Genomic DNA, 22,789 nt, shown 5'->3' with positions numbered 1-22,789 from the left:
CCTCGTTTTCAGTAAGATGGAACAAGAGAGCAACTTGTTGGAAGCAATACATTTGATGTGTGCAGTCCAATGAGTGCTGAGGCACGCAGTGGATATCGATATGTTCTTACTTCATAGATTATTTGAGTAGATGTTGAGTGTATTTACTTGATGAAACACAAGTCTGAATTATTGAAAGGTTCAAGTAATTTCAGAGTGAAGTTGAAGATCGTCGTGACAAGAGGATAAAATGTCTATGATATGATCATAGAGATATCTGAGTTACGAGTTTGGCACACAATTAAGAAATTGTGGAAATTGTTTCACGACTAATACCGCTTGGAGCACCATAGTGTGATGGTGTGTCCGAACATCATAACTGCACCCTATTGGATATGGTGCATACCATGATGTCTCTTATCGAATTACCACTATCCTTTATGGGTTAGGCATTAGAGACAACCGCATTCACTTTAAATAGGTCACCACGCAATTCCGTTGAGACGACACCGTTTAGAGAAACCTAAGTTGTCGTTTCTTAAAAGTTTGGGGCTGCGATGCTTATGTGAAAAAGTTTCAGGCTAATAAGCTCGAACCCAAAGCGGATAAATGCATCTTCATAGAATACCCAAAACAGTTGGGTATACCTCCTATTTCAGATCTGGAAGCAAAAGTAATTGCTTCTAGAAACGAGTCCTTTCTCGAGGAAAAGTTCTCTCGAAAGAATTGAGTGGGAGGATGGTGGAGACTTGATGAGGTTATTGAACCATAACTTCAACTAGTGTGTAGCAGGGCACGGGAAGTTGTTCCTGTGGCACCTACACCAATTGAAGTGGAAGCTTATGATATGATCATGAAACTTCGGATCAAGTCACTACCAAACCTCGTAGGTTGATAAGGATGCGTACTACTTCAGAGTGGTACGTAATCCTGTCTTGGAAGTCATGTTGCTAGACAACAATGAACCTACGAGCTATGGAGAAGCGATGGTGGGCCCGGATTCCGACGAATGGCTCGAGGCCATGAAATCCGAGAGAGGATCCATGTATAAAAGCAAAGTGTAGACTTTGGAAGAAATACTTGATGGTCGTAAGGCTGTTGGGTGCAGATGGATTTTAAAAGGAAGACAGACAATGATGGTAAGTGTCACCATTAAGAAAGCTCGGCTTGTCGTTAAGATGTTTTCCGACAAGTTCAAGGAGTTGACTACGATGAGACTTTCTCACTCGTAGCGATGCTAAGAGTCTGCTGGAATTGTATTAGCAGTCTTGCAGATAGGATGTCAAAACATTGTTTCCTCGACGATTTTCTTGAGGAAAGGTTGTATGTGATACAACCAGAAGGTTTTTGTCAATCCTGAAAGATGCTAACAAGTGTGCAAAGCTCCAGCATTCCTTCTAAGGACTGGAGTAAGCATCTCGGAGTTGGAATGTATGCTTTGATGAGATGATCAAAGATTTTTGGTTTATACAAAGTTTATGAGAAACTTGTATTTCCAAAGAAGTGAGTGGGAGCACTATAGAATTTTTGATGAGTATATGTTGTTAACATATTGTTGATCAGAAATGATGTAGAATTTCTGGAAAGCATATAGGGTTATTTGAAAGGTGTTTTTCAATGGAAAACCTGGATTAAGCTACTTGAACATTGAGCATCAAGATCTATCAGGATAGATCAAAAACGCTTAATGGTACTTTCAAATGAATACATACCGTGACAAGTTTTTGAAGGAGTTCAAAATAGATCAGCAAAGAAGGAGTTCTTGGCTGTGTTACAAGGTGTGAGTATTGAGTAAGACTCAAGACCTGGCCACAGCAGAAGAGAAAGAAAGGACGAAGGTCGTCCCCTATGCTTTAGATGTAGGCTCTACAGTATGCTATGCTGTGTACCGCACATGAAGTGTGCCTTGCCATGAGTTGGTCAAGGGGTACAATAGTGATCCGGGAATGGATCACATGACAGCGGTCGAACTTATCCTTAGTATCTAGTGGACTAAGGAATTTTCTCGATTATGGAGGTGAAAAGGAGTTCGTCGTAAAGGGTTACGTCGATGCAAACTTTGACACTAATCCGGATGACTCTGAGTAGTAAACCGGATTCGTATAGTAGAGCAGTTATTTGAAATTGCTCCAAGTAGCGCGTGGTAGCTGCATCCACAAGATGACATAGATATTTCGTAAAGCACACACGGATCTGAAAGGTTCAGACCCGTTGACTAATAACCTCTCTCACAAGCAAGATATGAACAAACCCCATGGGTGTTGGATTCATTACATTCACATGGTGATGTGAACTCTTGGGTATTAATCACATGGCGATGTGAACTAGATTATTGACTCTAGTGCAAGTGGGAGACTGTTAGAAATATGCCCTAGAGGCAATAATAAATTGGTTATTATTATATTTCCTTGTTCATGATCATCGTTTATTATCCATGCTAAAATTGTATTGATAGGAAACTCAGATACATGTGTGGATACATAGACAACACCATGTCCCTAGTAAGCCTCTAGTTGACTAGCTCGTTGATCAATAGATGGTTACGGTTTCCTGACCATGGACATTGGATGTCGTTGATAACGGGATCACATCATTAGGAGAATGATGTGATGGACAAGACCCAATCCTAAGCCTAGCACAAGATCGTGTAGTTCGTTTGCTAAGAGCTTTTCTAATGTCAAGTATCATTTCCTTAGACCATGAGATTGTGCAACTCCCGGATACCGTAGGAATGCTTTGGGTGTACCAAACGTCACAACGTAATTGGTTGGCTATAAAGGTGCACTACAGGTATCTCCGAAAGTGTCTGTTGGGTTGGCACGAATCGAGACTGGGATTTGTCACTCCGTGTAAACGGAGAGGTATCTCTGGGCCCACTCGATAGGACATCATCATAATGTGCACAATGTGACCAAGGAGTTGATCACGGGATGATGTGTTACGGAACGAGTAAAGAGACTTGCTGGTAACGAGATTGAACAAGGTATCGGGATACCGACGATCGAATCTCGGGCAAGTAACATACCGATAGACAAAGGGAATTGTATACGGGATTGATTGAATCCCCGACATCGTGGTTCATCCGATGAGATCATCGTGGAACATGTGGGAGCCAACATGGGTATCCAGATCCTGATGTTGGTTATTGGTCGGAGAACGTCTCGGTCATGTCTGCATGGTTCCCGAACCCGTAGGGTCTACACACTTAAGGTTCGATGACGCTAGGGTTATAGGGAATAGATATACGTGGTTACTGAATGTTGTTCGGAGTCCCGGATGAGATCCCGGACGTCACGAGGAGTTCCGGAATGGTCCGGAGGTAAAGATTTATATATGGGAAGTCCTGTTTTGGTCACCGGAAAAGTTTCCGGTGCTATCGGTAACGTACCGGGACCACCGGGAGGGTCCCGGGGGTCCACCAGGTGGGGCCACCAGCCCCAGAGGCCTACATGGGCCAATAGTGGGAAGGGACCAGCCCCTAGGTGGGCTGGGGCGCCTCCCACCAAGGCCCAAGGCGCCCTCAAGAGGAGAGGGGGCAAACCCTAGGAGCAGATGGGCCCTAAGGCCCACCCTAGGTGCGCCCCCCTCTCTCCCCCTTGGCCACCACCCAGATAGGATCTAGGGGCTGCCGCCACCCCTGGGGAGGGAACCCTAGGTGGGGGTGCAGCCCCTCCTCTTCCCCTATATATACTTGAGGTATGGGGGCTGCCCAACACATGATTTGCTCTCCCTCTTGGCGCAGCCCTACCTCCCTCCCTCCTCGTCTCTCGCAGTGCTTGGCGAAGCCCTGCTGGAGTACCGCGCTCCTCCACCACCACCACGCCATCGTGCTGCTGCTGGACGGAGTCTTCCCCAACCTCTCCCTCTCTCCTTGCTGGATCAAGGCGTGGGAGACGTCACCGGACTGCACGTGTGTTGAACGCGGAGGCGTCGTGGTTCGGCACTTAGGTCGGAATCAACCGCGATCTGAATCGCTACGAGTACGACTCCTTCATCCGCATTTTTGCAACGCTTCCGCATCGCGATCTACAAGGGTATGTAGATGCACTCCCCTTCCCTCGTTGCTAGATTACTCCATAGATTGATCTTGGTGATGCGTAGAAAATTTTGAATTTCCGCTACGTTCCCCAACATAACCCATTGTCACCACGGTTATCCCATGCAAGACATACATCAAGTGTTCTCAAATCATTAAAGACTCAATCCGATAAGATAACTTCAAAGGGAAAACTCAATCCATTACAAGAGAGTAGAGGGGGAGAAACATCATAAGATCCAACTATAATAGCAAAGCTCGTGATACATCAAGATCGTATCATCTCAAGAACACGAGAGAGAGAGATCAAACACATAGCTACTGGTACATACCCTCAGCCCCTAGGGTGAACTACTCCCTCCTCGTCATGGAGAGCGCCGGGATGATGAAGACGGCCACCGGTGAGGGTTCCCCCCTCCGGCAGGGTGCCGGAACAGGGTCCCGATTGGTTTTTGGTGGCTACAGAGGCTTGCGGCGGCGGAACTCCCGATCTATTCTGTTCCCCGAAGGTTTTAGGGTATATGGAGATATATAGGTGAAAGAAGTACGTCAGGGGAGCCACGAGGGGCCCACGAGGGTGGAGGGCATGCCCAGGGGGTGGGCGCGCCCTCTGCCTCGTGCCTTCCTCGTTTATTCCCTGACGTGCACTCCAAGTCCCCTGGATTGCTTCCGTTCCAAAAATCACGTTCCCACAGGTTTCATTCCGTTTGGACTCCGTTTGATATTCCTTTTCTGTGAAACACTGAAACAAGGGAAAAAACAGAAACTGGCACTGGGCTCTGGGTCAATAGGTTAGTCCCAAAAGTAATATAAAAGTACATAGTAAAGCCCATAAAACATCCAAGATGGATAATATAATAGCATGGAACAATCAAAAATTATAGATACGTTGGAGACGTATCAGTCCACCCACCAATCAGTGGGCTGAAACACTGAAAAAACAGTAAATAAATTACCGTACCCAGATGCACCATTCTCATTGTTGCCCACAATCATGTTGACAGACTTGGAGTCCTGTCCTGGCTTCTTGTACTTGTTTGGGCACTTGTTGGCCCAATGTTCAACCGAACCACAAGTAAAGCAGCCCTCATCCTTCTTGTTCTGCTTGAAGGTCTTCTTACCCTTTTTCTTAAAGTCGGTATTGTGTTGGACACCGTTCTTTCCCTTGGGCTTGTGGGAGTTGAAGTTCTTCTGGTTCACCATGTTGGCGACAGAAGTCCCTTCGGCCCCTTTTCCGTGCGAGTCCTTTGCCCTTGAATTCTGCTCAACACTCAGATGGCCAATGACATCCTCCACAGAGAATTCATGCCTCTGATGTTTCAGAGTGGTGGCAAAGTTCCTCCAGGAATTAGGGAGCTTAGCGATTATGCAGCCCGCGACAAACTTGCCCGGTAACTCACACTTAAGAAGCTCAAGCTCCTTAACAATGCATATTATCTCATGAGCCTGCTCCAATATAGGACGGTTTTCAACCATCTTGTAATCGTGGAACTGCTCTATAATATACATCTCGCTCCCGGCATCGGCGGCCCCGAACTTAGATTCGAGCGCCTCCCACAAGTCCTTGGCGACATGCACATGTAAATATGCGTCGACCAGTTTATCTCCGATCACGCTAAGAACTGCTCCGAGAAACACAACGGTGGCCTCCCTGAACGCCTTCTCCTGTTCAGGAGCAATCGTTCCCGTGGGGACACCGGTGACCCAGAACACGTTCATAGCCGTGAGCCATAAAGTGGTCTTAGTCTGTCAACGCTTAAAGTACGTACCGGTAAACTTATCCGGTTTCAGTGCAGCGGCAAAGCCACTTGCCGAAAAATTCCTACACATAATAGGTTTTTGAAATGCTGAGTAAATAGGCAATTTTTTGACTAATTTAATCCACAAATAGACGACTAGCATGGCATTGACAGAATTAACAACGTACTGATATTCAACTAAACATGCACGTACTATGCATACAGTAGACAGATCTACACATAGTGCTAGTACTGCTAATATGGAAATAATCAGGAGAGGGATAAACGTGTTATACCCTCCAGTAGGCCAGGCAGAAGCCTCAGCGGCGGAGACAGCAGCAGCGGCATCCTCGGCGGCCTTCTTGTCGGCTTCAGCTTTCTCGGCGGCAGCACGGTCGGTGTCGGTGGACATGGTGATGACGAGGACGAAGCGGACGTAGACGAACAGCGAGCAGTCGCGTATTCGCTTCCGAAAAACCTATTCGCCTCTTTCCCGTATAGCAACCAGAGAGACGTGGTTTCGGAGACCTGCTCTCCCGTCGACCGTGTACGCGGCGGACGGGATGGAGTCACCGCCGGCAGCAGCAGCAAAGGAACGACGGTGGGCGTGCGCGTGGAGCAGATGTGATCTGTTCATGGCGGCTAGGGTTAGGGGGCACCGCACACTTATATAGGCGCAGCCGCGAGGAGAGACGTGGGCTCGACCCACGTCCGAGTCCGTGACAGCCTACGATCCGACGTCTCAGATCGTGGCCCAGCTGTCAGAGAACTCTCCGTTAGTGACTGGCAAAAATAAGCGCGTAGGTGTGAGCTCGGCTCGGCTCAATCCTACAACCCGCGGCGCGGCGCGGCGCGGCGCGGCGTGTCGTGACGAGGCGGGCGGGGGAGGAGGAGTGCGCGAGGGCCTCATCTCTTCTCAAGCTCCAATAGCAGGTAGAAGAGAAACTCTTATAAGGAGGTCCAACTCTTCTTCCACTTCCGGGGTGGGACTAAACTTCCCACTCCACCTAATGCCCATAAACCCACATGGGTCCTTAGAGATTTTTCCGAAATTGCTATATGGGCCTAGAGCCCATCTCAAATTTCAGCAACCAATACACCAAAGCTCTGATACCAATTGTTGGCACAGCCCCGTACACCGAGTATTTTTCGGTGTACGTATACGACGCGATTCGCGGGCCCGTACTTTCGGTCAAGCGAGATACACGCGCACGTATAGTCTTTGAGATCATAGCAATAAACAACAGGACGACAGCTCCTGTTTAGCCATCAAGTCGCCGCTGCGTGTTTGTGTGTTTCGCCGGAAGCAATCGATCAAGAACTCGTCTAGCTAGCTTCCTACGTGCGTCTCCAAGCCAAGTATCAATCAATCCACGTCTGCAGCCTCGTACGTGTAGCGACCGGAAAGTACTCGGTTGTGTCGTCGAGGCCGGTCTGGGCCAACATTTTTCTTGGCTGCATAATGGATTAACAAGTTTAATACTTTATCCTCTAAAACTGCCGGACACAGTTATGATGTGGTGGTCTAAATATTTCTTGACATGAGACAAGTTTAATATTCCTTGACATGACCATCTACTGTGGCCGTCTAAATTATAAATTGCAGTCATGATGTTAAAATCTCATTTCATTCCATCATGTGAGCATTGCTCAGTTTTGGACAAACTGAAGGTCGGTCATGATTTGTACAGATTAGTTTTTCCTTTCACGCGCTTCATTGGCTAGATGGGAGGGCGCGCTGCATCCCCTAAGTGAACCCCGAAAAACTTGCATCAAGGTTGTAGCTCGTAATTACTTGTAATCTCTCACCAGTTTGCTTGTGCACTTGAAGAAAAAAGAAAAAAAAAACTGCACGACAATGCATAGAAAGAGCAGTAAGGGTGGTCTCAACTTGTGGCCCATAAGCCGAGCGCGAAGCATGGTGCCTCCACCAGCCCGACCACAGGGAGGAGCAGCGACCATGTGCACGCTCCGCCCTAGGATCCGCAACAGGAGGTTGCACTTGGCGTCGCAACCGTGCGCAAGCCATGGGCCGCATACGTCTATCCAGCTGCTGACGCAGGCAAGGCAACGAGCGGCAACGGCTGCCAGGACTGCCGTCGACGAGCATCCCACCAGTCACCAGTCACCGCCGATGCTAGGCAATAGAAATGGAGCATTACGGTACGGGTAGGAAAGTTTGGTTCACTACACACGGACGGAAAGGGCATCTTTTTTTAGGGTATAAAAAAAAGACATCTGACATGTCCAACATTAGTGAAACAGAACACACAGAAAGCAACCATCCGTTTCCTCAAAATAAAAAGGAACTGTTCAAAAAAATGGAAAGCCTTCAAACTAAAAAAGAAAGAAAATAAAGGAAATCCTTCATCCATGAAAACTCCAATCCAATGAAAAAAGGAAAACAAATCCTTGCCCGGTCCCATAAAAAAAAGGCATCTCACAAGTCCAACATTATTTGTGAAACAGAACAAAGAAATAATCCATCCGTTGCCCCAAAACAAACAGGAAAAAGATAAAAAAAATCTCCGTCCAATAGATATTCTGTCATTTAAATCTCCACGGACTCATCTACAATAGATATTCTGTCTTTCAAAAAAAAATGGAAAGCCGCCATCCATTAAAACTCATACGATAAAAGGAAAGAAATCCTTGACCCGTCCCATAAAAAAAAGGCATATGTCACGTCCAACACTATTGAAAGAGAATAAAGAAATCATCCATCCATGGCCCCAAAATAATCAGGAAACAATTAAAAAAAGGCTTGCTTATAGGACTCCGTCGGCACCTTATGAGTATTGACACTGAGAGCTCTTTCTTGATTCTATGAGAGCTATGCAGAGCCATCACTCCGCAGGATAAAAGAGCAGTTAAAAAAAGGAAATTCACCATCCATAAAATATGCCGATGAAAATATCCTTTACTCCTCTACATGGCCCCTGCCATCATCCTGCTCTTCTATCTATGGTCGGTGGCCGTGATTTTTCTTGGTCAAATAAAGTGTGTTATGCTTTCCTAATTCAGGAAAAATGTATATTATCCAATACCTTATTTCATCCTACAATTGTTGATTTATCAAGGAGCTGTACGGGATGTTTGTACTTGAAGTAGGAGGAGCCAAATGTCTCAAAAGACCGGTTTTGCAGTTATATTTTCCTTTTTTTCACAATTCAATATATCGTACATCTAATTTATTTTTCTATATGCTAGATGGAAAAATGAACCTCTCATGTTTGGGGGATCAGTATATTGTTTCAAGCTGGGTTAAGACAGAAATTTATCAATGACAGAGAGTTGATCAAGACTGGTGGACAGATGACACCGGCGGATCATGGTAAGTAAAGACTTGCATCAAGTCAAAGACTTCAAGACTATAATGCATCAAGTGTCATGAGAATTCTTTTTAATTGTACGCAGAGTCTTTCAACCGCATGAACAAACTTTCACATTCCAAGCACATCTTCTTAATGCATGCTATGCTGGCCATTTTTTAAAAACAATGCAAAGTAAATTCCCGTGTAGATATACATTTAAAATGTGAAGAAAAAAAACTACCCTCGCAGAAGCTGAGAGAAAACTGGCGCAAAAATTAGAACATTCTAATACATGAGAAATTGAAAACCCAAAATGTAAAAATAGAAATAAAAAACGAACCAAGCATAGAAGCAAATAAAAGAAGACACGATTGGACCAACGCTGTATAGCGACCGTTGTGGTGAGACATCTTTCTATCTCGTTACAAGTGAGACATAGACCCATCCAATAAACAAATGCTAACAGATAGTCGGGCTTAGGAGTGCATATGTCTCGACTGCTGCGGGGTGGTAGAACAGCTCGAATTAGGGACGCTCTAAATGGCCCAACCAAGTTGGAAGCGGTTGGTTGGCTTCGTTTGTTTATTTCGTCCATTTTTATAGTTTTTTTTTCAAAATATTATAAATATAAATGTCTTTAAATTACTTTACTAAGTTTTGGAAGAAAAAAAAGCTGACTGTGTAATACAAAATTTTCACATAATGTAAGTAATTGTTCAAGTAATTTCTAAATAAATTTAATTTTATGCAAAAAAGCATTCATCATATTCTAAAAATGTACATGCGTCTCAAAAGTATGTTTGTGATTGTTTTTAAAAATGTTTATATATCATAAAAAAATGCTCGCATAATTTCAAAAAAAATGTTTCACAACAGCCAAATAAAGTTTTTGACATTTCAAAAATGCTCATAACACTTCAAAACATCACATATTTTTTGAAGTATTCATAACATTTTTGAAAAATGCTCCATGCGTGTTGAAAAATTGTTCACCTCCTTCCGCCAATTATGAAGCTTCTAAGTGACAAGCAAATAAGTTTTGTCAGAAAAATTGGGTTTGAGAGCTTCTTGTCCATGATATCTGGAGGTAAATAAGGGTCATATGCTATGGTTGGTTCATAAAGGCTCTTGAATCTGAAGGAGGCATCTCAATTCTAGTGAGGCCGCTTGTGAAGCTATTCCTTGGAATCCCTTCAGGTCCAATCACCCTGGCACCAACCTTACATCCCCACATTGATGATAAATGGAGCATCATTGGAGCTGCAGGTAGACCTTCAGCTATCCCCATTTATAATATGCTTCTGGAAAAGCATGAGGAGCACCCCTTTTTTAGCATTATTTGGAACAGCTCAAGCAGGCTAAAGCACAAAATTTTCTTTTGGCTGGTAGCTCATTGTAGAATTAACACCAGGGCACTTCTCCTCAGAAAAGGAATGCCACTAGATGATATATATTGCCCAAACTGTATCAACAGGCAGAGGAGACAACTATGCACTTATTATGGGACTGCAGTTTTGCACAAGATTGCTGGAATTCTTTGATACCAAACAGGAGTAGAGGCACATCAGTTTATGAAGACACCACACTGGCCACTCAGCTCCTGCCACAACAGTTTGCTGTTGAGATCATCATTTTGGGTTGTTGGAACATATGGATACAGAGGAATAATAAAGTTTTTAGAGCACTTCCACATTCAGTTCAGTCTTGGAGATTCCACCTCAAGAAAGACTTAAAGCTCCTTAGACATAAGATCAAGCAAAATTTTGCAATTCGATTTGCTCAGTGGATAGATCATAATATGTAATCATGAGTTTCATTCCTCGAGCAGGCGTTGGTTAGCTGCATACCTTAGTTCTTCCCTTTGGGGGCCTGTATTATACTGTACTATATTTATTTAAATATATTTACCGTAGAACATTTTGTTCTACGGTGTTGGGTCAAAAAAATCCAGGTTGTGAGGGTCTTGATGTAGATGATGCTCTCAATTATCCTCTCATAATAATAGGAGAGCGAAGAATGCGAAAACATTGTCGTTTTTTAAATTTTCAAGTTTTTTTAGAAATGTCATGAACATATTTCAAAATGTTTGAATGAACTGCGTGTGCTATGGTTGGTTTTCTAGAAGTGTCCTATTTTACATTTATGATCATTTTTTTAAGAAATGTTATGAACATATTTTGAAATATTTGAGTATTTTTGAAGTTCCATGAGAATTCTTTTTAATTGTATGAACATTTTATTAAACTGCATGAACAAACTTTCAGATTCCATTAATATCTTTTTAATGCGCGGTCAACATTTTTCAAAACTATGTGAAGTAAATACCTATGTAGATATACATTTAAAATGTGAAAAACCCACTCTCGTGGAAATGAGAGAAAACTGACCCAAAAATCAGAACAATTTTAGTACATGAGAAATCCAAAAAAAATCAAAATGTAAAAACAGAAAGAAAATAATGAACCTAGCGTAGAAGCAAATAAGAAGGCACTACTGGACCAACCCTGTATAGCGGCCGTTGAGGTGTGGCGTCCTTCTATCTCGCTACAAGTGATAAATAGACCCTCCAAGAAATAAATGCTAACAAACAGTTGGCTTGGGAGCGCCTATGTCTCGCCTGTTGTGAGCTGGTAGAACCGCTCGACTTAGGGCCAGCCTAAATGGCCCGCCATAGTTGGAAGCGATTGGTTTGCTTTGTCCTTTTTTTCATTTTGATATTTAATAAATTTTCAGAATGTTATAAATATACATATTTTTATAATTACTTTACTAAGTTTTCAAAAAAAAGACTCACTGTGCATTAAAATAGGCCACATAATGTACATAATTGTTCATGTAATTTTTAAATAATCTTCATTTGATTAAAAAAACTGATCGTATTATAAAACGTACACGCATTTTGAAAGTATGTTCATGACATAAAAAAATGTTTATGCAATGTAAAAAATCGCATGATTTTGTAAAAATGTTTCGCACAATTTAAATAAAGTTTGTGACATTTTAAAAATGCTCATAACACTTCAAAAGTATCACACAGTTTTTAAAAATATTCATGACATTTTCAAAAAAATACTCCATCCATGTTGAAAAAATGTCCACTTCATTTTGCCAATTATGAAGGTTCTACGAGACAAGCAAATAGGAAAATTGGGTTTGAGAGCTTCTTGTAATCCCTTCAGGTCGAATCCAGATTGTGAATATTTGCTCATAATAAGAGGAGAGGCAGGAATGCGAAAGCGGTGTCATTTTCTACATTTTCATTAACATTTTTTTTAGAAATTGTGAGTTTTTTTGAAGTGTCATGATATTTTTTTTAATTGTATGACAAAAGTTAAACCGCACAAACAAACTTTCACATTCCATGAATATCTTTTTAATGCGTGGTGAACATTTTTAAAAAAAACTACGTAAAGTAAATTCCAATGTAGATATACATTTAAAATGTGGAAAAACCACCCTCGCAAAAACCAGTAGAAAACTGACACAAAAATGAGAACATTTATACATGAGAAATCTTAAAACGAAAATGTAAAAACAGAAAGTAAAAACCCTAGCGTCGAAGCGAATAAAAGAAGACGCTACTGGACCGACAATGTATAGCATCGATTGAGGCGAGGCGTCCTTCTGTGCACTTGGGTTATGACAAGAGTCAGTCACCACCAAGACTCCTAATTGAGAAGTTCGTCGTTGCACACACGACAAAGACTGACGATGAAGGAAGATGCGCCGTCAAAATACACTGTGAGACGCTCCAGCAGCCCGCACAGTCCTCTTACTTCGTTGTCCTAGCCTGTGGCTGCAGATTCAACCGACAAGCATACCCGTAGATGCCATCGAATTTGAAGGTCTAAGACACCCTCATGTCGGGTGCCCAGCAACGCATGACCACGAGGCCAATCGCACGTCCGAGTGGAGGACCGGCTAAGTGGGACGCATAAGGCTGGTGTTGGCGCATGCGTAAGTTGCCACATGTAGATCACATCTCATCGTCGGCAGGTGCCGGAGCGGAGGCCTGTTGGAGCAGAGACCTCCTCAATGCCGCCTTCATTCACCGATGCATAGGGTTAGCCCGACCATTAGTTTTGTCGCGGCGAGGAGGTGAAGGAAGGACTGACGGCTAGGAACCATACATTCATGGACCCTAATAGCTGGCGAACGTTCGCCGTGATGCATGACATTTTCTCCAGAAACCGCCACCATTTGATCTCGCGTCCAACTAAAACTGTGTGGAAAATTGCGTTTGTTTGCTATCCCAAACGGTCGTCAGTTAGTAAATTGCCCAATATTCATAAACTTACAAGTAGTAGTAGGCAGCATTATGAAGAATGGAATATTATTCTTGGCGTTACGCCTAGGCTATGTATGTATGAACTCCCTTGGCTTGGCTATGCCGGTGCGTTCCCATTAGGAACCCCGCGACGGCGTCACGTCACGGCTCGTCACACCGGGCCGTCGACCGACACGCGGGGCCAGGCACTCGGTGCTTAGTCTAGTCTAAATCCTAGTGCGAACCTTCCATTTACGAATTAATCAATCCTCTTTGCAGTTTGCTTGCTTTTGTGCCTCTCCCGACCCCCATCCCCTCCAACCCCACAACCAAACCAAACCAAACGCACGACACGCACGCCTCGAACCTTCCCCAGGCCAAGCGGCGGGGGTTCCGCGAACCGCGGAGGATGGGCGAGTACTGCGCCCCGGCGGCGGCGGCGGTTGCGGAGGGGGAGCAGCCGGTCGCGGTGGCCGTGCTGCCGCTGCCCCCGGCGGCGAGGTACCAGTACGGCGACTACGACCGCTGCTCCACCAAGCAGGTCTTCGACAACCTCCACGGCAACATCTCCCTCGACCCCGTGAGCCACCGATTCGATTGCTTCCCCTTATCCTCTCCTCCCTCCCCTTCGCGTCCTGCTTGCTCTTGTTTTGTTGCGGCGGCTTGGTTGCCTTATCGCGGGATTGATTGGTTGGTCGGGTGTGGGGTTCCGCCCGGTGGTTTCGGCGAGCAATCCGTCGGTCTCGGGTTGGTCGGCGATTCGATTCGTTTTGGGCCTTCATCGCAGCGCTCGCTCCTCCGCGCCCGCGCCGCATTGCTTCCCCACCCCCCAATCTCTGCTCTGCTCGCGCGCGGTCCCAGTTTTTTTTTTTCGAGCACTAGTATGCGTTTCCTTATGTCCGTTTGCTCGATCCTGCTGCGTTTCATCGTCGGGCGCCGCGATTTTAGTTCGTTTCCTTGTGCTCGACGACGGGACCAAACAGCAACGACAGCGCAAGTCCCCGTCCACCACATTATCTATCTGCTCCCAGTGCATTGCTAGCAGTATCTGCGCCTGCGCAGTTTTTCCTCTTCAGATTTTAGCAAGTTTGTTTCTGTTGCTGTGGCGTATCAACTGCTTATTACTAGCTAGTATGAAGGAGTACTCCCCATGTGCCGTTCCGTTTTCAAATTGAATTGCTTGGCTGCGCCATGTGCCCGACAGATTTAAAATTCGGTGGACCTTTTCCACGCTTGCTTGTGCTAATGTATGACCTGTTTCTGTTTCCTCCACCGGAGAATGAGAATATTGTTGTTGCCTGACCTTAGTGAGGTCAACCTTGAGAGCGATGGGTATTATAATGGTTATTATTATGGGATTCATAATTAATAAACGTACGTTTTCATTGGCTTGTTTATATATTATCAGTGCTTGGGCTGTAACGTGCGTGCCCCTAGTAATGGAACACGGAGCATATACTGATGCTAGTACTAGTTTAGTGATGCACCAAAAGGACAGTTTCAGCAACTCACTTCATGGCTATTTTTGGCTTGGCTACTCTTTGTGCTTTATTGTACCACACTACAGTTACCACTGTCTGGTGTAGCTGCTGCTCTGCTTATGGCAATTCGTAACGTCCGTGCTAATGTGTTTGATCTATTGATCTCAACTAGTTTGTATTTAAGGTTATATATACTGGGCCCCTTTTACTTTCCACCATGGATAGCAGTAATCTGCACACTGTTTTAACATTTCAGCATTCTGAATTTCAATAACTCAGTTGTGAGCACTGGTATCCGATGGCACTAGCACTCGTCTATTTTCAGTGCTACAACTAATTAACATGATTTCATACTGCATATATGTATTTAAGTTATGCTGGGTCCCTTTTACTCTCCACCATGGGCAGTAGTAATCTGCAGACTGTTTTAGCATTTCAGTATCCTGAATTTGAATAACTCAGTTCTGATGGCACTAGCATTGGTCCATCTTCAGTCTTGCAACCAGTTAACAGAATCTCATACTGCACATATGTACATTCCTTTTATTTAAACTTAAATGTGTTCAACCACTGAGGATTCTGTTGGGAGTTCTCTGTGTCCTACAGTATTTAATGATCATGCATAACTTCCCTTGTCCTCTTGCTGTTGGCCAAGTGGTTTTCCATTTTAAGCTTCAGTGCTCTGCATGCGTTGCAAGTACAACCTGCACCTGCTGTTTCTTTTCATGAATAAATAGTTGCTTTATGTAACTTGGATGCGTGGTCAGTCATCAGTCACTATATAATGATCACACTAATTGTCTATTTCATATATATGGAAAAATAGTTCAACTTTTATTACTAATTTTCTCTATGTCTACTGAGAAATAGAGCTTTAGATAACTTCTACTCCCAACTATTCATCATCTGTAATAAGAGTCACTTTCTCTGATAATTTCTGTTCCTTAAGCTATTCACTTTTCTTAAATAATGACAATTACTTCCTCTGATGTGCAGTTGGCCCGTGAATTTGTGGATACAGAGGAATTTCAGAGGTGACTTGAGTTTTCCCAAATTATTGCTGCTCATTTGCCTATTTAACTTTCTAGATGGCCTAATTATGTGTTCATTTCATTGCATCATTTCATCCAGGTTGCGGGATCTGAAACAGCTTGGTGAGTTTTCTTCCCTTGCTAGAGAAACCATATTGGGAACTTTGCATTCTATCTTGCTGGGAGTGTCAGAAATCTAAATGGAGTCCCATATCCTTTGTTTTTTTGTGTGCTAGTGAACAGTGAAAGTGCACTGCTACTTAAATTTTGTCAGGCGACCGCTGACTTCTTTGTGCAACAGTGTTTACTGTATACTCCCTCCGTCTCGATTTACTTGTCGCGGAAATGGATGTATCTAGACATATTTTAGTTCTAGATGCATCCATTTCTGCGACAAGTAATTCCGGACGGAGGGAGTACGATTTAGATGATCTTAGAAAAAAATCTAAAATGAAGTGTGCTGTGAGCTTCTTTTATGGGTAATCCAACTCTGATGAAATTTACAGTTCATTGATGTTTGTGTAACATGCTCTGTATGCTTTTCAGGCCTTACATATCTGGTGTTTCCTGGGGCTGTCCACACACGTTTTGAACATTCATTGGGTGTTTATAGACTTGCTGGGGAGGCTATGAACAATCTTCAGAAGTACCAGGTTTGTACCATGGAGCACTGTCTTGACTGATATATACTGGCAAGTGTCAGTTTACTTATAATGCAGAAGCTTATGCATTTTTTTTCACTCAACAGGGAAACGAGCTTGGCATTGACCGCATTGATGTGCAAACTGTGAAACTTGCAGGTTGGTGTTCTCAACCGTGGCTCAACAAGTTTTGCTTGTTAATGATCTTTGTGATAATTCTGTTCAGGTCTCTTACATGACATTGGACATGGCCCCTTCAGTCATCTGTTTGAGCATGAGTTTCTTCCTCGTGTTAATCCAGGATCAACATGGTGATTCTCTTTTCCAACTACAACATTTTGTTTTAGTTGTCAAGGTGCCACATGTGTGAGCATATTAACATTGCATGGTTAATGATTATTCATCCACTTATCTGTGTTTCCATATGCCTGTTAATCTGTTAAAGTTATCTGGAGATTTTGGTCTAACATTTTAATAAATAAAATCTCATTTTCTTATTCAGGTCCCATGAACATATGTCTGCACTGCTTCTGGACAGCATTGTCGATAAACACTCAATAGATATTGAACCTGATTATCTGAAAGTTATCAAGGTAAACTGCATTTCATATAAGAACTTGTGGTGGCACCAACTTAGTTATCATTCCTATTTTGAAGCGATCTTATGGGTCATACATAATTCAGTTCATTGTGCAACCTGCCATCTCTAGGTAGTACTGTTATAAAAATATGAAATGAAAAACCTGGAGCAGTCGGGCATGAAGTTCATTTGTAGGGTGCATAGCTTGTAATAGTACAGCACAGTGTGCTGTTCTAAAAAGTTATTAAATTCTTACCCTGCTCCTTCAAAAATTTCTGCAGGAAATGATAGTTGCAAGCTCTGACGTCTCCACAGCAGAAGTATGTATATTGTTCTCTCCTACTATTTTAATCACCCATTTCGAATGAAATAGATTGATTAAATGTAGATTGGTTCTTCACAGGGTGTGAAGGAGAAGCGTTTCCTTTACGACATTGTTGCTAATGGGCGCAACGGTATAGATGTTGACAAGTAAGGACCTTCTTTGTATCGTGCTTCCAAATTCCGTCTATAAGTCTACCATTGTCTCTACCATCATCTGGTTTTGGCATAACCTAGAGTAATGATGCAGGTTCGACTACATTGACCGTGATTGCAGAGCATGTGGTATTGGGAGCAATTTCCAGCACTGGAGGTATATTTTGCCATCAAACGTGCCAACTTTCTTTTGCCCAATTGCCCCTATGACCTAGTTGAGAATATGAACACAGGCATTCCAAGATCTGCACTGTTGGGCAAACTGACAATGCCAGATAATTACGTACATCCGCAATGGAAGTTTAGGAATGTTAACATAATTGAGGATATGATTATGATGATGAAAGAATGTCAGATACACTGTTGGCAACGTTTATGTCCTGACAAGAATGCCAATGTGATTTTGTGATCATGAGCATTTAGAGAGAACTTGTCCATCAGCATATCTTTGGCTAGATGTTGATCTAGATAATAAAATACGGAAAAGTAACGCGGAAAACTTAGATCCTGTTCTCTCACGATGTTTAACTTTCCCTTTGATAAGATAGTGCTGTCTTGGTATTGTTTTTCAGTACGTAAAAGTGTGTTTTCATATAATTAGCTGGTTCATACAGGGCCTTCTAAGATCAACCAGACATTATCTTTTCAAGCTTTTATGTGAGACATGCATTAATCATTGTGGCTGAACGTTTGAAATAGTTGCGCTGTGAAGGCGTTAAATTTGCGACTTGCCAACAAACTCAAGCTAATTGCTGTCTTGTCTTCTTTGGGGAAATTCACTTGAGGTCTTTTTAACATTCATTACCATGATAATTATCATACCATGTGCTTCATTGCCATTTTTCATGCAGGCTTTTAGAAGGTATGCGAGTGATGGGTGATGAAATATGCTACCCTGCCAAAGACTGTAGGTCTACTATATAACAGTCATCTATTTCAGTTTGACCCATTGCCATTGTTTTTTTTTCTGTAAGTATCTAATACGTGACTCGGTATACTCCACTTGGAATTACAGATCTGAGCATCCATAAATTGTTCACAACACGTGCTGATCTGCATCGGACTGTCTATACCCATGCCAAAGTAAAGGTACATGTTCTTTATACTCAGGGTTTTCCAACTCCAGCACAGTATTGCCTTATTTACATTACAACATGTCATGGTTACATCAAGAGAAAACCCATAAGTAAGTCCATACGACTGTGTTACATTATACTGAGACTTCTCGTCAACAGTGTTAACTGTTCTCATAGTAGGGTATTGTAGATGATCATCATAGTAGGGTATTTCGAACTTTAGATGAAGCTCTCGAAGTTCTCGTGTTTAAATAAAAATGGTTATGCTGCCGTGATCTCATTTTTGGATGTCCTTAAGTTGCTTCACCAATTTATACTGCTAAATGTTTATGCATAAAAAAATCTGCACTCCTGTAATATATTGCCTTCTTGTTTTTGTATGTCCTTTAAGTTGCATCACCAGTTATAATGTTAGCTATTATGCCTGCAAAAACAAACACGTTGCCAGTTACTGTACATTGATTTCTTTCTCTATAAATGGAACTGTTTCTAACAGTCTTCAGTCGCCAGGCTGTTGAACTGATGCTTGTGGATGCGCTTGTTGAAGCAAATGAATACTTGGGAATATCTTTGCATGCAGATGATCCAGAGGACTTTTGGAAGGTTTGGTGTCAGATAATGTTATTTTTGTTACATTAATGTTTCTTTTGTTGGTCTATCCCTCTTACTTGCACAACTCTGGGATTTCTAGTTAGATGACACAATCGTCAAAAGCATCGAAACTGCTCCCAACGATGAACTGAAGAAAGCAAAGGAAATCATTCAGCGTATTCGCCGGAGAGAGCTCTACAAGGTAGCAGTTCTTTTCAGTTGTAATATCGTTCTATTATTTTGTCTGCTCTTCTGTTGCATGCTTCTCACAGCTGCTTGTGCTGAATCTGTGGATCTTACAGTTATGCACGTGCAATATTATTTGAATGCTGTTCAGTGTGTAACTTGATATGACATGCAACATGGAATCCTATTGAGTGTTGCAAGCAACTATTACCATTTCTGCGTGTCAATTTAGTCAAGGCTTTGCGTATAGTGGTATTTGTGCGTCTTGGGTTGAGTTGGCAGATACGGTGACTGGTTTGGCTTTATATGCGAGTTGGTGCCTTTTCAACCTAAGTAGGTGTTTAGACGAGTGTAGTGCTGGATAGTTATAGAGACTGTGTCCACACATGTTATTACTAATTTTGTAGAAACATTTTAGTGGTGGAATAATTTGCCCATATCACACTAGATTACTCGACTTTTCAGACTCCAAGTAGAGTTTAATATTGTTCTGTACCATACTTACATCGTGAGCAGCATCCCATTTTACGTTGTGCCCTCACATATGTTGATTCAGTTAAATTTTCTTTCGTGTTGCAGTTCTGCAATCAATATTCTGTTCCAAAGGATAAACTGGACCATTTCAAGAATATAACTGCGCAAGACATAGTTTGCTCACAGGTTCATGTCTCCCCTCTTAACTCATTCGAGTTGGTTGCTAGTACCTGACCTCTCTGAAACTAACCATACAAGTTCTTTGTCTCTAATCTTCCCTGTCTTCAGATAACTTCAAAGGTGCTGCTGAAGGAGGAAGACGTGGCGGTCAGCAATGTGAAGATTGACTTGACGCGTGGGAAGGACAACCCGCTCGAAAGGTTTTTGATGCTTGTCCCACCCTGTTATTCATTTACGTGCACATTATGCGTGATCTTCCAAGTTCTGACCAGTTGCCTTTTTCTCTTATGAACACATAATGGCGGCCATTCCGCAGCATCAAGTTCTTCAAGGTAACTACAATCTTCTTCACATGTAGGATATGTGTGGTGGTTATTATGCCTTGGCAATGGTCTAAGTAAAAGTGTTGTGACGCCAGGATTTCGGATGCGAAGAGAAGTTCCCGATCACGGACGAGCGCGTCAGCCACCTGCTGCCCGTGTGCAACCAGGACAGGATCGTGAGGGTGTACGCCAAGAAGCCGGAGCTGGTAAGTGAAGAAGAAAACATGCAGGCAGTTGCTACTAGCGCACACAGACATGCTGTTTCCATTGCGATTGAATAATAATAACATGAAAAAAAACGTTGGTGGTGGGTGGCAGGTGGAGGCGGTGTCGGAGGCGTTTGAGAACCTGCAGCTTCGGATGTACGGGGAGAAGACGCAGGTGCACGACACGCCCACCAAGAAGAAGCGCAGGTTCAACTAGCTCTAGCTCTAGCTGCATACCACAGGCAGGCAGGCAGGCAGAGTAGGAAACGAAACAAACAGACATGGAGGGTGGACATATACATATATACTTACTACTACTAGAGTCAGTTGTTTTTAGCTAGGAAAGTCAGTCGGTCGGTCTGCGTAGGGAAGGGAAGGACGACACACTCACTGGTGAAGTGAATTGTACAGTTTTGATGGCCGCAAACGGGGGAAATTTTATATGTAGGTGCTGACTGACACACATGGTGGCTTGGCTGCCGGGTGCATGCATGGTGCCTTGTGATTTGGCCATGCACTCCCTCCCCCGTATCCGTGTGCTTACCTTACCACCTACTCTACATGCATGATGATGATGATGATGACACTGCTACCAGTTACGGAATGGTGAATATATCACACATAGAATCCCTTTGAGCTGAGAAGCTTATTTTTTTCATCTTCTGTTTGAATTTGAAAGAAATTTGATCCTCTGCCATCCAACACCCCGTATCAGTCTGTACAAAGTTCCATCTCACCGTTCCAATTCTCCTTTCGAGATTCGAGGATAATTTATACTCCCTATGTAAAGAAATATAAGAGCGTTTAGATCACTACTTTAGTAATCTAAATTCTCTTATATTTGTTTACGGAGGTGAGAAGTATCTTAAGTTCGATTGACCCTTCCTCGACCCTCTCGTCGCCCGAGCCGGGCGACTCGGGGGGGAACCTTGCTCGTCGGCGGCCTGCCCCACCTCCCTCCCTCCCACCCCGTGTCGTCGTCGCCGGAGGGCCGGCCGGCGAAGCCGGGCCGGGCCCTAGGATGGTGGAGGCGGGGCTGCTTCTCTTCCCCTCGCCCCTGCCCTCCACTCCGCCCCCTCCCCCAGATCCGGACCCTGGCGGCCTCCACCGGTGGCAAGGGCGGCCTCCACCGGCGCGTTGGCTGATTGGGTCGCATCCCACGGTTGCGGTTCCTCTGCTGCAATCTACCTCGGATGGGATCTGGGGCCACCCTTGCCGGTCACGGTGCTCCCCGTCCGTCCTTCGTGATGGTCGGGCGCGCTCAACTCGCTGCGGCTCCCCACCCCCGCTCCCCAACCCTCCCCATCCCCTGGTTCGGCTTCGGGTCGACTTCTTCGGGAGGCGGCCATGAAGGTGCCTGGTTTGCTCGACGGCATCTGCTCCCTGTAGCGCGCCGGGATGTTTGGTTGCCCGTGAGTCCTCTTCACCACCCACCCACCCCCGGCAGGGGCGGCTTCAGCCCGGCAACCATGGACCTGCGCCCCTCCTGTGTTTGTGGCCGGCCGACGCGGATTCGGATCCAACGCGCCTTGGAAGTTGCACTCTTTCCGGCTTCTTCGGTTTGTTGACTCCTTGGCATCTCCGCACCACCATCACCCTGCTGGCGCCCTTGGTTGGCCGTCCATCCCGGCGCATCGTTGATTCCATCACGCTTCGAGAGTTGCGTCCTCTTCCAGCTCTTTTAGCAAGACAGCGTCCCTGCTGCTCCGGTTCCGGTGGCCTGGATTTGCGCTCCCTTCCGAATTCTGGCTAACCCGGGTCTCCGGCCACTGTCGCATCCCCGTCGCCTTCATTCGCTCAGCCACACAACCTTGCCCTCCTCCCAGGTCCGCGCGTCCGGTGGCGCCCGGTGCCTCCTTCGGCGCCGGGCGTGGCTCCCCTTCCTGCAATCGCAGCTCCGGCCTACGCTAAACTTTCGCTTCTCCGGTTCGTGCTCCGATGGCTTGGGATTGCTCGGATTATGGCCAGGGCGAAATCCCTGCATCCTATGCTGGCAACGGTGACACCCACGGGTGTCGTTCCCTTCTTGGAGGCGCTACCATGGTCGTTATATGTGCCCCTCTTCGAGCATCAGGGGAAACCCTAGGTCCCATACACGACACAATATTCTTGTATTATGCACCCATACACGACACAATAACCATTCATCATTATATTGGATGGATTAAAAAAATTAAAATTCAAGGCATGTCGGTCATAGATTCATTG

The 22,789-nt window shown here is 44.3% G+C and overlaps 1 protein-coding gene and 1 pseudogene across 1 annotated transcript; one reads left to right on the top strand and one right to left on the bottom strand.

Moving 5' to 3' along the window:
• Window positions 1–4,915: 4,915 nt before the first annotated feature.
• On the bottom strand, window positions 4,916–6,166 carry LOC141042201 (uncharacterized; annotated as a pseudogene).
• A 7,447-nt stretch (window positions 6,167–13,613) lies between these two features.
• On the top strand, window positions 13,614–21,225 carry LOC109772754 (uncharacterized). The gene is made up of 19 exons (XM_020331453.4): window positions 13,614–13,915; window positions 15,813–15,850; window positions 15,948–15,970; window positions 16,394–16,500; window positions 16,596–16,647; window positions 16,715–16,799; window positions 16,991–17,081; window positions 17,350–17,388; window positions 17,472–17,539; window positions 17,640–17,702; window positions 18,397–18,452; window positions 18,561–18,634; window positions 19,132–19,224; window positions 19,313–19,414; window positions 19,978–20,058; window positions 20,161–20,252; window positions 20,369–20,384; window positions 20,471–20,581; window positions 20,694–21,225. The coding sequence occupies exons 1-19, from the start codon at window positions 13,745–13,747 to the stop codon at window positions 20,796–20,798; spliced, it is 1,467 nt and encodes a 488-aa protein (XP_020187042.1). The 5' UTR covers window positions 13,614–13,744; the 3' UTR covers window positions 20,799–21,225.
• Window positions 21,226–22,789: the final 1,564 nt, after the last annotated feature.

This window comes from Aegilops tauschii, chromosome 3 (assembly GCF_002575655.3).
Source record: "Aegilops tauschii subsp. strangulata cultivar AL8/78 chromosome 3, Aet v6.0, whole genome shotgun sequence".
NCBI lineage: Eukaryota > Viridiplantae > Streptophyta > Magnoliopsida > Poales > Poaceae > Aegilops > Aegilops tauschii.
Note: the sequence above shows the minus strand (reverse complement) of the source record. Positions and strands in the feature narration are given on the sequence as shown.